At 49.1% G+C, this 14,197-nt stretch overlaps 1 protein-coding gene across 1 annotated transcript in view; it reads right to left on the reverse strand.

Annotated features, from left to right (window-relative positions):
- LOC142589042 (putative multidrug resistance-associated protein lethal(2)03659) overlaps window positions 1–9,781 on the reverse strand; it is a 37,741-nt gene extending 27,960 nt beyond the window's left edge. Inside the window, exon 1 of the mRNA XM_075700830.1 lies at window positions 9,596–9,781. Within this exon, the coding sequence (XP_075556945.1) occupies window positions 9,596–9,726 (131 nt within the window). The 5' untranslated portion in view covers window positions 9,727–9,781. The remainder of the gene's footprint in view (window positions 1–9,595) is intronic.
- Window positions 9,782–14,197: the final 4,416 nt, after the last annotated feature.

Genomic DNA, 14,197 nt, shown 5'->3' on the forward strand with positions numbered 1-14,197 from the left:
CCTATGGGGTGCTCCTCTCGCCAAGTTCCAGCAGTTGTGATGCAAGATCGGCCACTCGGAGGGTAGCCTTGCTATCCGAGAGGAACGATCTAACATAGTTGTAAAATCTCTCACCGAGATTGAGCCGAGATATCGAGGCTAGGATATGCGAATGTAGAACGCTGTCGAAGGCCTTCTCAAGACCAAGAGTCGTTGTCTATGATTTGATGCTTAATCAGTTTCATGGTACCCTATGTGGATAGGCCTGGTCTTAACCCTATCATACTATGGGAGTAAATGCCGGTATTCTGCAGGAACCGGGAGAGTCGATTCAGGACCGCGTGCTCCGCTACTTTACCCACATAGGATGTAAGCGAGATCGGCCTCAAGTTGTCAACGCTAGGTGTTTTGCCAGGTTTGGGGATGAGTATTGCGAGAGCAGTCTTCCAAAGTAATGGGACGGTTCCATTTCTCCAAATTTCATTAATGTCCTCTGTGAGGTGTGCGATTGATTTGTAATCTAGATTTCGCAACACCTTGTAGGAGATGCCATCAGGTCCTGGTGCGGACCTACAATTGAGTCTATGTAGAACCCTACGAATCTCCTCAACGCCAAACTCCGCATCCAAGTAGGGATTGGCCTGGCCCCGGTAATCGATATGTGCAGGAGACCGCCCTGAGCCGACTGGGAGATATTTGCTAGCAAGCGTGAGGATTAATTCGTCCTGAGAGGTCATTCGTGCGGCATCATGTATGGTTCTACTAATGACATGCCTCTGATTACACTTAGTATTCGCATCGTTAAGCAGATGCTTAAGCAAGCTCCAAGTTTTACCATTGCGCATTTGGCCGTCTATCAAATTGCAAACCTCGTCCCTCTGCTGTTTACAGAGGGTTACACAATGCTCCTCTATGTGTTTGTTAATCTCAGATAACTTTTTCTGTAGCCTACGATTAAGTCGTTGACACTTCCATCTATTGAGAATGGACTGTTTGGCCTCTAACAGATGGGCTAAAATGCTATCCATTTTCTCAACAGGAAGGTCGGTGCAGACCTTAGAGGTTGCACGCCGAACTTCCTCTTGGACCTGAACCCTCCATTGCTCTATGGTAGGTCGGGAATCTGAGGGAGGCCTCTCCTCCCGAAGCTTGCGGAATTTATCCCAGTCCATGTACGAGAATTCGCGCGGTTTTTTACCCAAGATAGGAAGCTGGGCCTCACAAATATAGTGGTCACTACCAAGGTTCTCAGAATAGTTATTCCATTTGGCCTTAGTCACGTTCTTGACGAAGATGAGATCAGGCGTAGAGTCTCTACACGTAGATGTCCTGATTCGGGTAGGAGAGTTAGGGTCAGTGATCAGCATCAGGTCCAGATCCATGGCATTCTGCCAGAGATGCTTATCCTTATTGGTATCATACTTTTTAACCCCAGTCATGAAGCGGGGCATTAAATTCCCCTGCGACAATAAGAGGACTTGAGCCTGCCTGTCTACGGCCTTGCAGAGCAGTCTTAAATCCTTGCCTTTTTTCGTTGGGACAACTATATATGTTAAGAACATATATGCTGCCTCGGTTGACCCGACCACGTGTGATCTCTACCATAACATACTCAATATTACTATCAGCCAATTGGAGATCTTGTGTCACATGGGTGAATTTCGTACTAACGAGAGTACGTTCCCCCCTCCCCCCCAACCCCCCCGAGTGCACGGTTTAATGCCCCTACAGCCCCTATAGTTTCATTGCCAAATTCGGAATGTCTCAAGGGGCGTAGCCATCTCTTACGAGTTAACACTGACCCTAGGTGGGGCTAGAATCGGGGCTACGTTGCTAGCTGTTGGGTCAGAAAGACGGATCGGTGGGTTCAGTGGTGCTACCGGGCCCACAACAAACTCGAGAAAGGATTCCATTTTGGCCAACCGCTGGTTGGTGTTTGCTTCGAAGGTCGTCATCTTGCTTTGCATCTCAGTGATCCTATCACCTAACTGTTTCATAATCTCGCTGAGAGCGGTTAACATCTCGCGCACCTCTGATTTAGCTTTACGTGACACGTTCTCCTGATCACAAGCTATTGCCCTCTTCTTCAGTGGTCTTGACCCGTCGTCCCCTCGACCATCGGGACTTCCAGAATTTCCGCACTGATGGTAGCGGTAGGTTGCGAGTTCCTAGCGCCCTTATTCTCTGCTATCTCAGCCATTAGCCTATTAATGTTCTCTCTCATGGCCGCGTTCTCGCGCCCTAATCTCGTTATTTTTTCCAAAGTATCATCATGCTCTGACAGCGGCTTCGCCATCACCTCCGATGGTCCCCCACGGACCCGATCTGCCCAAGTGGGGCGGCCCTCCTTCTGAATCACCTGCTGCTGATGATGATGTCCCTGGGCTCTGGATCTTGACCTAGATCGGCTTCTGGGCTCGAAGCGAACCATGGAAGCAGATCGTTCCCTGGAGAGACCACAAGAACGGATCCGGGATAAACTCCTGGAACGGTGGCGACCCCTAGACCGCGATCTGCACTCTAAGAACCGTTTACACCCTTTGGCTCGCCCCTTCTGCCACACAACAATAATAGTCATCTGCCTTGATGCGTTTCCTTTCTTTAACGCTGCTAGCCCCGAAGTTTCCAGTATCGAACGGCATGCGCGCTATCAGAAGGGGCACTCCAAATGGTGTAAACTGTTCTATACTGATAACGAGCGTGCCGTTCGTTACTGGAACGTTCCGGGCTCGCGGCGTTAAAGAAAGGAAACGCATCAAGGCAGGTGACGATTATTGTTGTGTGGCAGAACGGGCACGCCAAAGGGTGTAAACTGTTCTTAGAGTGTGGAGCGACGGCGACCTCCTTCAGGGGCTGTTTGCTGCGACCGATGCTGGTCGAACTCCGGAAACTGGAGCTCAGCACCGCGGTGATCCGGGGTATGGCTTCTCATCCGGCTCCTTTCGGCTCTGGCTCGTTCTCTTCGACGACGTCGAACGACGTATGGGATTTTAAAGCGTTGCCTGCATTCCTTTCCTGCCGTGGGATGGCTCTCACCGCACAACTTGCATTTAGGCATGCACTGATGCTGCTCGTCTGGGTTCGAGGCTCCACATCCTCGGCATACGGCTTCGCTGGGCGTCGGACATACGTCAGCACGATGGCCAAGCCTTCCGCAAACGTAGCAGATGTCGACCTGCTTACGATATAAAGCACATCTGACCAATGCATTGTCATACCTGACGAAGTTGGGTACCCTGTATCCGTCAAAGGCAAATATAACGGTGCCGGTGTCCTTGATCCTCTTGGCTGCGAGCGCCAGGGGGTTTCTTGCATTAACAATCGCGCTGCAACACCTCTGACCCGTCACAACAGGCAACGTCTCGTATTACACCTTCGCGTAGCATGTGGTGTCGTGCGGTATACCGCTGCCTCGTGCAGACGATCCGCCACCAAAATATTCTTGATTCTAACATATTTGGTTGCATTCTCCTCCTGGGGGGTACTGAACACGACGATATTCTCTTGATAGTTAGGACAGATCGTATCCGCTTCACGCTTCGAATCCTCGATGCAAGCAGCTGTCTTAATTGCATCAACCACCACCAGTCGGGCCTATCCTGAATATATTCACGCCCGCCTCACTCTGATCACAATTTTGATGTCCTCCCTGGGAAGCGGCGGCATTCTTCCTCGACGAATTATGCGGCTCTTGACACCAGCTCCGGTTCTGCCACCATCGTTGTGCCCGGACACCACGCTAGGCCTGTCTCCATTGTCGAACCTGTCTTTCGACGATTTCGTCAAGTGGTGTCTTCGGCCAGCTAATTGCCAGCCGGAATCCTCTAGAAAATCGTCGGGGGTAGCTCCTCCCCTTGCATTGTATACTCCTAAGAAGAAGTCTCACCGAGCAGCCAAAAGGCCGGGAGCGGTTTCCTGCCACGAACTCTTGTGGTCCACCGGCGACGCGGTCGAGTGAGAAAAAAAAAGGGAAAATCTGTACGATAAGACCAAGGGAAGTCCCTTGCTATTTGAGGCTCGAGCTGAGTGCCTAAGAAGAAACACATGCCGCAACAAATATTCGCAATTATATCAGGCATGTGTGCGCTGCAGCAAAAATCCGGAGCAATCCTAATGGAGTACGAAGGGATTCATCCAGAGAGACCAGTACGCAACGTACAACTTCCAGAAACGCTTGAATTTAAAGTAGGCGGAAGTATCAACCGGTCTGCGGTCAAGGCAAACAACAGACGTTTAGTGGTGTTAAAAAGCAGGGAAAAGACTGATACCATCACCTCCATTACAGGTATAGGCAGCGGTACAAAGTAGATACAGTAGCTTAAACAGATGCATACAAGAATGCTAAAAGGAAATGCATTGATAACATAAATGAATAACTCAAGCAGGCCATGGGGCGATTTGTGCTCCTGCCCAGTTACAAAGGTAATGCCATTAAATCACTATCATCATCATCATCATCAGTGCGGCAGCACCGGCGCCGGCCGTGGGAGTTAAAGACAAAATTCACCGACGATTACGATACTCCCTAATGCGAAATTTGAGCGCATACTAGACCTGTTTTCATTACGCGATATATTTGCGGACAATCTGTCTCGTGCAGCGTATTGCAAACTGAGCTAAATGTGGCACGACTGCCTGGCTAATCGGGAGATCTCGAGAGGAAGTGCGTGGATGACACGTGAGCGCAATTCTCAGCAACCACCGCTCATGCAGCGCTTTGTTTCTATAAACTGTTTTACTGAGTGCGCCGCCATTTGTCGGTCACAGCGCCATCTATCGTCCGGCGCCATGCTGGTATGTGGGATCGCGAGGGAGAGTGCACGCGAACGTCCTCTTGATGACGAGTGGCAAGTTTTCGCGCTTTCCCAAGAGGTGTCAACAAGTTGTCTGGATTGCGAAACTTCATAGCGTGTCGTCTGTAAGCTTTTAGCTTCGATACAGCCGCAATATCGGACGGCGACGGGCCTAGAAGCACTCCCGTAGGTCTGCCTATGATCGAACGAGGAGGATAGTCAAGTCTCAACACTCTCGATACGTAACAAGAAAATGTAACGCATTATTATTGTACATCTAGCCTTGAATTATATTAAGGTATCACTCAGGCAATCCGAGGGGTTTCTATGTGTCATGCGGTGTGCCGCACCAGCGTACATCCCAATCCGGGTAACTGCGAAGCTCCGAGGAAACGCGTTTTGCTAGCTTTCGTGCTCCTAAAAGTTTCGCGGTACGACTTTCCAAACATTGATTATCTGGCACTCGGGCATAAAGCTTTACAAAATAAAGAACTTTAAAACAAGTAGATCGAAAGGCCGCTTAACACGCTTCAAATGAGCTTATTATAGTGGCGCCGAATATGTCGCGATCAACCAGACGCACGTGACGCTTTGAAAGGTGATGCGCTCTTGGGTCTCCAATGGTGCCTGTGTGTGCAAGAGCACCTTGCCTACTCGAGAAAGCTGACAAACGAACTACTCTTTCCAACAGTAATTTTATTTTCTGCACCAAAACAGCGTGCGATGAGTGGTGCCGACAGCTTGCCGGGGAAGTTTTGAAGCACGGGAACTAGGGATGGCCGGCACATGGTAGGCACGGCTTTGGTTATAGAATGGAAAAGAACGCTTATCATTTCTCAGTCACCGCGTACTGTTTTCATAAGTCCTCGGTCAACTTCAACCAGAACGTTGGTTCATGATAACCTTTGAACTTGTTTGAATAGAATAAGTTTAACGTGCGTGCACGAAGAAATAGTTAACTTCATTTATTTGCAATAGTTCACTGATTACGAGAAAGCGTTTTATTCAGTCGAAACCTCAGCAGTCAAGCTGACGTAACGGAACCAGGGTGTAGACGAGCCGTGCGTAAAAATACTGAAAGATACCTATAGCGGCTCCACAGCCACCGTAGTCCTCCATAAATAAAGCAACAAAATCCCAATAAAGAAGGGCGTCAGGCAGGGAGATACGATCTCTCCAATGCTATTCACAGCATGTTTACAACAGGTATTCAGAGACTTGGGTTGCGAAGAATTGGTTTGTTCTCTCACCCAATCTGCTCTCTTCTTTACACCCATCATTCTTCTTTCCATGCTCGTTGCGTCGTCCTCAATATAAGCAGAATCCTTTTCCTAGGCATCCAGGTTTCTACCCCGTGGGTGTGCACTGGTAAGACACCGTCTTTATACACTTTTCTCTTGGTGGATAATGGCAGCCTACTGCTCTTGATCTGACAATGCCTGCCAAACGCACCCCAGCCCATTTTGATTCTTCCAATATCGGTCCGTCGCCGTCCGATATTGCAGCTGCATCGAAGTTAATGGAGAATGCCTTAGTAACTTGCGATTTACTGATGATATTGCCTTGCTTAATAACTCAGGGGACGAAATGCGATACATGATCATGGGCAGACCTGTGTGAGTGCTTCTAGGCCCGTCGCCGTCCGATATTGCGGCTGCATCGAAGTTAATGAAGAATACCTTAGTAACTTGTGATTTGCTGATGATATTGCCTTGCTTAGTAACTCAGGGGACCAAATGCAATACATGCTAACTTACCTGGACAGGCAAAGCAGAAGGGTGGGTTCAAAAATTAATCTGCAGAAAACTAATGTTTAAAGGGGCCCTGAACCACCCCTCGGGCTTGGTGAAATAACATAGTCCGTGGGTAGCATGCGCTGTTGTGAACATTTCAGCCAAGTTCTGCTGTCGTACGCAGTCCGTGGAGCTCGCAAGCGGAGCGCGAAGTCACCTTTTTCTCAAAGGCTCTCGTTTCAATAACCCCATGCTCCTCGCTCTTTTCTGTGTGCTTTATTTCGTCATAAAGCACACTCCAATACGCGGCTGCTATTGGTCGCGGCGCTAGGCTACACCGTGGCCGCCGCGAGGTGCTGCCAAGAGTCCAGTGGCTAAGCGCACTTTGACTCTCTGAGGAGAGCCGCGTTTAGTTTACCTTTAGCGTGGCATAAGCACCAAATCGGAAATTTGAACTGCGCGTCACGGTGACGTCTCCACCGTAGCCTTCGCAGTGCAAGGCATTGGAGGAGGAAGGGGAGCACAGCTGAGGCCGTGTTTGATTGCGATAACTCCGCTTCTGCTGAACGCATTGGTGTACTTTTTGCGGCAAAGTGGTTCTGAAATAGCCCATCTCGAGTTCAAGTGTCTTTCTGCACTTCGATAAAAAGTTGTTCGATAAAAGTCTCGGAAGAGAACAGCAGTTTACAATAGGTAGCGAGGCACTGGAAGTGGTAAGGGAATACATCTACTTAGGGCAGGTAGTGACCGCGGATCCGGATCATGAGACTGAAATAATCAGAAGAATAAGAATGGGCTGGGGTGCGTTTGGCAGGCATTCTCAGATCATGAACAGCAGGTTGCCAATATCTCTCAAGAGAAAAGTGTATAACAGCTGTGTCTTACCAGTACTCACATACGGGGCAGAAACCTGGAGGCTTACGGAAAGGGTTCTGCTTAAATTGAGGACGACGCAACGAGCTAACGTTAAGGTATAAGAAAAGAGCAGATTGGGTGAGGGAACAAACGCGATTTAACGACATCTTAGTTGAAATCAAGAAAAAGAAATGGAGGCATGGGCAGTGCATGTAATGATGAGAGCAGATAACCGATGGTCATTAAGGGTTACGGACTGGATTCCAAGGGAAGGGAAGCATAGCAGGGGGCGGCAGAAAGTTAGGTGGGTGGATGAGATTACGTTTGCAGGGACGACAAGGCCACAATTAGTACATGACCGGGGTAGTTGGAGAAGTATTGGAGAGGCCTTTGCCCTGCAGTGGGCGTAACCAGGCTGATGATGATGATGATTCAGAATAGTTGACCAACTCGAAAACGAACCATTCTTTCATATCATAGTGTTATCATGCGTGCGGAATTCCGAATTCGTCAACGAGCGCTCACTGGGAACAAAACGCTCCGAACGTGACTCGATGGCATAAAAAATTTAATTATAGCAATTCAGGTGCCAAAACCACGATCTGATTATAAGGCACGTCGTAGTGGGAGACTCTGAAAATTTGGACCACCTCGGGTTCTATAACGTGCACCTAACTCTAAGTACACAGGTGGTTTCGCACTTCGCCCCCATCAAAATGCGGCCGCGTGGCCATGATTCGATCCCGCGACATCGTGCTTAGTAGCCCAACACCATAGCCACTAAGTAATCGCGACGGCTGCGATGGCATCAAGCGCTTTCTGTTAATGCTGGCGGCAATAGGAAGCGCACGCTTCTCTGCTATCGCAGCGGTGGTGTCCGCGAAACCGCCGCGGCTGAAGATGCACTTCACGCTTTTTTCCGAAAGTTATTTTTGAAGCCGAATACAGCAGAGTGGTAGCCCCGAAGACGCTGAGTCACCTGACATCGCAGAGATCTGTGACAGAACACGTTAGCATCGCACTAATTCGCAATTAAACCGCTAACATTGCAAGCTGCCGCAGGCAAAAAACAGAATCTGCACATACCAATGCGAGGAGAGCGACGCAGCGCGCTAGTTCGAGGCTACGTTCTTCCTCGCCAGTAAAACGGTCTGTTCAGACGACGCGTTACGACGCGTGCGACTCTGGCGCCATCTCGTAGCCATCCCCGCAAAGCCACTCGTGCGCGGCACTATACGCGTCTCACGCTTTCGCCATACACTCCTCCGCTTTCCGCTTCATAGTTCAGCGGCACCCTCCTTCTCGCGTCCTCTTCGCTGTGCCGTTTTTTTTTTCATCCGCCGTTGTGCTCCGCTTTCGTTGTCATCTTTCGCTGTGCTCGTTCGCTCGGTTACGCGGATGCATGCCGCAGGAAGGAACGTCAGCTGCGCTCCAAATAGAACCAGAAAGGCCGAGGTCAACTTCGCGCATAGCGTTCGCCGCAAGCACTTACCGGTAATGACTACGGTTGCATGAGCTGTGTTTGCCGGGAAGCGGGAACTATAGCATTTCCCTAGCGCTATAACTGATAGCGCTAGGGAAAGGCCACGCATAGTTAGGACTCTCGAAGAGCTGCATAAACACAGCGAGCGACAACGGGAGCAGCAGCGTCAATATGCAAACGATGCCGTGCTCATTATAGGTAGGACGCAGCGGTTCCTGCCCAAATAAGCCACACACCGTTATGGTGTCTGAAGAGTAGCTCGTATGCGATGACCAACGAAAGGGACAGCAACGTTAACATGCACAAAGGCGTCGTGCTCAGGTTCGTCAATACCCTGTTAAAGGCTCCGTCACACTGGTCTATCGGATCAGGGATACCACAGCTTCGTTGGCTAACTACCTTCAAGGAGGGGATTGGAGCCCATTATTTTTTCTGACTCAGGCATACTTTACCGAGCAACACTGATCCCAAACAGAGCGACTACGAAAGTAACTCAGGTAGAAAAATTTAGCCCCAGCCACTAGGGTAACCCATGCAGAATACAGAGCCCGAAAGGCAAATAATAGGTTGTTTAGTCATTCTAGCATAAACGCTATCCTACTGGTCGCGGAGAAAGCCAAATACGTGAAGCTGTCTTTTAGCGCAGAACATTGGGACTTTATCGAAAGCGGAACTGCCTTGTAGGAAGCTGTATGTTTAGGGTATCCTTTTTCTGCTTCGCGGATTGACTCCATCTGATAGTAATCGCTCACTTGTCGTAGTTGAGCACCGTCTCCAGCTTGTGGGCGATAGTCAATACTGTGCAGTGTCTAAAGCTACGCTGCAGCGTGCTCTGAACGAGCCTGTCCGTGTCGCCGTCCATGTGTGACGTGGCCTCGTCCATTAGTAGCACACGGGGACGCCGAAGAAGCGCTCTTGCGAGACATACCAACTGCCTCTGACCAGCACTGCAAAAGTTTGGTTTAAGGAACAATATGAGGGCATCGTTCAAACATGGCGGCAAAATGCATGCGGCAACTGAGGTTAAAATGAGTATTGGCAGGAAATTCGTGCCCCGATTTTCAAACTTTCTTAAGTACCTGTGAGCTCTGTAATTACGGCGCGAAATCTCAATTACTTGGGAAGGCTCCAAATAATTACAGCACCTTTTACGCAACCCGCTGAATACGCGGACCAAGCGCAGCGTGGTCTTGGACGACGAAAGCGAGGCTATTCACGTCACCGAAAGCGAAGCTGTTGGTCACGTCTTTTTACAAGCCACTTAAGTACGCTTCAGTCTACCCGGCGCGATGTTTGAAGGCCACACAATGCGATGACCGTGTCACCGATGGTGTGCAACTGGACCTTCCGATTCTGCGTTTCTCTTCGAAACCCAGTGGGAGATTGTCTACTTTGTTATCACGCCTACGGCTTTCGGCAGCCCGGTCATATTGCCTGTGTGTGCACGGCAATGGTGTTTGGCACCACGAGACCACCACAGCAGGTTTCGACTACGTGAATAGCCTCGTACAGTTCCCGAGCTGGACTCCTCTATATGTACGTTTTCGAGGGATCACGTGAAAAGGTACCAAAGTTACTTGTTGCGCTCTCGAAGAATTGAGGCTTCACTGCGTAGTTCCTGGGTCGACCACTATCCAACATTGCGATGAAATCAAGACAAAACGTTTCTGTCATTACTCCTTAAGGACTTGGCATCGAAAGCTTCTCTTTGTGTTACTGGTGACTTAAAAAATGGTGAAACAAAGGCGGACGAAGGGCACTGCTTTACCACAAATATACAGTTTTAATCCTCGTGGCACATAGAGCCGTGTGAGATGAATTCACCTGCAGATGATTCATCATGAAGAATGCTTCTCCTCCTGAACTCATACGGTGACTGGTTATGAACAGCCTTGAAATAACATAGGTTTCGTTTAGTCAATTCAAAGCGGAAAGACCATGCATGAAACTTAAAATTGGACAGGCAACCCGAGGCGTTTCCGTTGCACAAAGCACCCGCCCACGAGTGAGCGGTAGCCGTGCGAAACGTATCTAATGTTTGTGTTCACTTTAAGGTTACTAACGCAGATACAACTGCGTTGTTTTTAAGCTTGGCGGTGGCATTATGGCACTCTACCGGAGTAAGAACGGCAACGCTACAGAAGCCTTACTCGCCATGTATATGGCTATTGTACTATCAAGGTACAATCTTTACGGGGTTGAGCTTGCAATAGATACATATGCCTCCTGCGCGCAAATTATTCACCTAGTAAGTGATGGCCCATCACGGAGACGATCGTCTCATGATCGCTGTGATGGCTGTCATGAGTGGCGGGTATCTTTACCCCTGCTCTACACGTAGTACCATGCATGGGGCCAACATTGCAGGACTGCAGCTCGAAAGCAGTCTTCAGACACCGGTCGACTACAGCGGACGAAGAGTTCTCTGGACTGCAAAGCTGTAATGCGAACACGACACATAGCAACCTTAAACACCTCTATCAATGGTTTCCCGCGTGTGCGCAGGCTTTTATATTTTCCTCCTTGTTTCGTGAAACTTGATGCAAAATTTTATATTACCTTTCTTTGCCTATCATGATAATTTTTTTGTAGTAAATAACGGACGTCACACCTAGAGCCGAAGGGGTCACATAGGTCCCGAGGGTCATGACCTGGGTAGAGCCAGCAGAGCTAAAGCTCACAGTAGTATTAAAGCACAAATAAATCACCGGGGGAAGAGGGTTGCGCCGGTATCTCGGAGTCGTCCGGTAGCGGCAGGCATCACAAAGGAGAAGCGAGCATGAAGAGGATGGTCCAAAGTGGTCGTGGCAATGTGTACCCGTTCTCGGCGACCTTAGCACACCGTTGCGGGATGCGTTCACGGTCGAATTCCGCTGCGTAACTCTAGTCTGTATACCCCGTTTCGTCTTGCCGGCTGACCATAGCTTCGCATAGAGCAACTGCCACAATGCGTGGGATATATGCGATGTTAAAGTGTATGATAGGAGCATTGTTCGTTCTCCGCAAATGTAACGAGCGAAGAAGGAAGCGCAGCTGCTTAGCCATTCATTCTCAAAAAGATTACACCGCTTGAGGCTTATCTTGTCCCACAACAATAATCGCCATCTGTCTTGTCATTTAACGATGCGAGCCCGGTTCTTCCAAGTCACGAATAGCTTGCGCGTTATCAGCGTGGCACAGCATTCTGGACAGAAAAGTACCGAGCGCCGAGTTTTCACGAACGTAAACGCGGGCAAGGCAGATGGCGATTATTGTTGTGGGACAACTACACACCCCAAAAGGTGCAACCTTTTTAAGGGTGTTGTCGTGCCATCATCGTCATGCTGCAGTGTATCCAATGTCGTTATGTTGTTAGACAATGCTGCCATCGTTGCCACGCCATCAATATCTCAGTCATCGTGACACCCCCATCGTCATATTCAAATGCCTTCTACTAAACATGTGAACGATAATTTGTTCCGCCATCACCAAACACCATTATCGACGACAGCTGTATACATAGCAAATGTTGCTAGTGGGTCATATTGTTTTATGCGGTCTGCAGAAAATACTCTTAGTTCGACAATCATTCGCAATCGTTTAAGCACATTTTTAATGCTATTGGCATTCTTGGGATAGTTCGCGCACTTTTCGTTGTGTATCTGTCTGTCAGTCTGCATGCGCCTCTAATTTTTGTCGTGCCAACTTGGGTCACTGGGTAGTCCATGGTCAAGTGGGCAGAGCATTGGGATGCTCTATTGTAAGAACCAGAGCCCGCTACAAAGTGTGTGCTAGCCTCCATTCGCACACGGAAGGTACCTCGAGAGCGCAACCTAATGCGCCAACTGCGGTGGACCACACCCTGCTTCATATTATTTCACCCACACTGGACAGGGTGCGTTAAAGTAAAGGCTGCCACAGTTGCTCGCGCGGTGGAGCATGAACAGTGGAAACCACCCAAGCGTCATGGACCACCGCGTAACCCCGACGTGGTTTTCACGAATACGACAAGCCACTCCCAGGAACAATCACCACAAAGCCAAAAGCCATCTGGCAACACATACGCTGATGCAGTCAGAAAGCAACATGAAAAGCCCACCGCGGCCTCATCGCCTCCTTCGAAGCTACCGCAACATGTCTCATAAGACCCACCAAGCGACCACTGCCGCCGTCAGCCTCAGGCGCCACAACATGACAGAATGACCTGCGAAAGGCAGTAACAGAGAAGCACTGAAGAAGACATTACACGCCTACTGTTTCCGATGTCGTTTACAGCCCTCAAAGCTCTTGTCCGCGCCAACCCCTCGTCAAGATATCTCCCAGAGGCAGAAGCCGTCCTTACGATGGAGCGGTTGGTGTCGGCATCTTACGATCTCCAGGGGCTTACTACCTCACAGCAATAATCATGGCTTCTGCAACGGCAGCCTCACCTGAGCTGACCATCCACAATATTTTTCGCACATGCACCGTATTTCAGTGGAACGCTCGAGGCTTTCGCTTGAAAGTCTCAGATTTCCGGCAGCTGGTGCGAGCGTGTCACTTCCCTTTGATATTCATCTCTGAATTGCCTGTCGAGGAACATTTCCGAAAGCAAGGGTACTATTTTCATCATTCACAGCGACCGGATAACATCAGCAGATTGCTTGTAGGCTTTCGCAAGGATATTCCCGCCTCTGTGGTTGATATTCTCCCTCACAGTGACAATGAATATGTGTGTGCCATAACATTAATCGGCCAACAAGAATACACTCGCATTGGAGTATACCTGGAACCAGGCAGGCCATTCGCCACTTCCAGACTTGAAAACTTGATTGTAACGACACCTTCTCCTCATATTATTTGTGGAGACTTTAATGCTCACAATAAAATTTGGCGCAGCTCAAACACATGTGCAAGAGGAGCCAAGCTCGCAGAGCTTCCCTCAAACTATTAAATTGAACCTCTAAATAACGGCAGTTTAACCTACCTCAAAGGCCCGACGACTACCAGCAGCATCGACGTGACCTTCGCAACAATTTCAGTTGCCCGCAACTTTACCACGTGTACCGACTTGGAAACACGCGCAAGTGACCATTACCCAATTGTTATTTAAGCTGTCTGCATGAAGTTGTCACCAAGGAAAATTCTTTACAAAATCTACAGATTGGGATGCATACAAGGATGCTGCAGGCAGAGGAATTACTGCTGCAACCGAGGTCGAGCAATCACTCACGACAATGGCTCATTGTCTGAGCAAATGCACACGAATTTCCACAAGAAAATTCAGCTTACCGCCAAATGACGAGGAATTTGAAACATTGCGTGCCATTCGAAGGCGAGCTGAAAGGAAATTTTTACACACAAAATGCCTTGAAGACATCCGTGCCTGCTGATGG

This window comes from Dermacentor variabilis, chromosome 7 (genome assembly GCF_050947875.1).
Source record: "Dermacentor variabilis isolate Ectoservices chromosome 7, ASM5094787v1, whole genome shotgun sequence".
NCBI classification, from domain to species: domain Eukaryota; kingdom Metazoa; phylum Arthropoda; class Arachnida; order Ixodida; family Ixodidae; genus Dermacentor; species Dermacentor variabilis.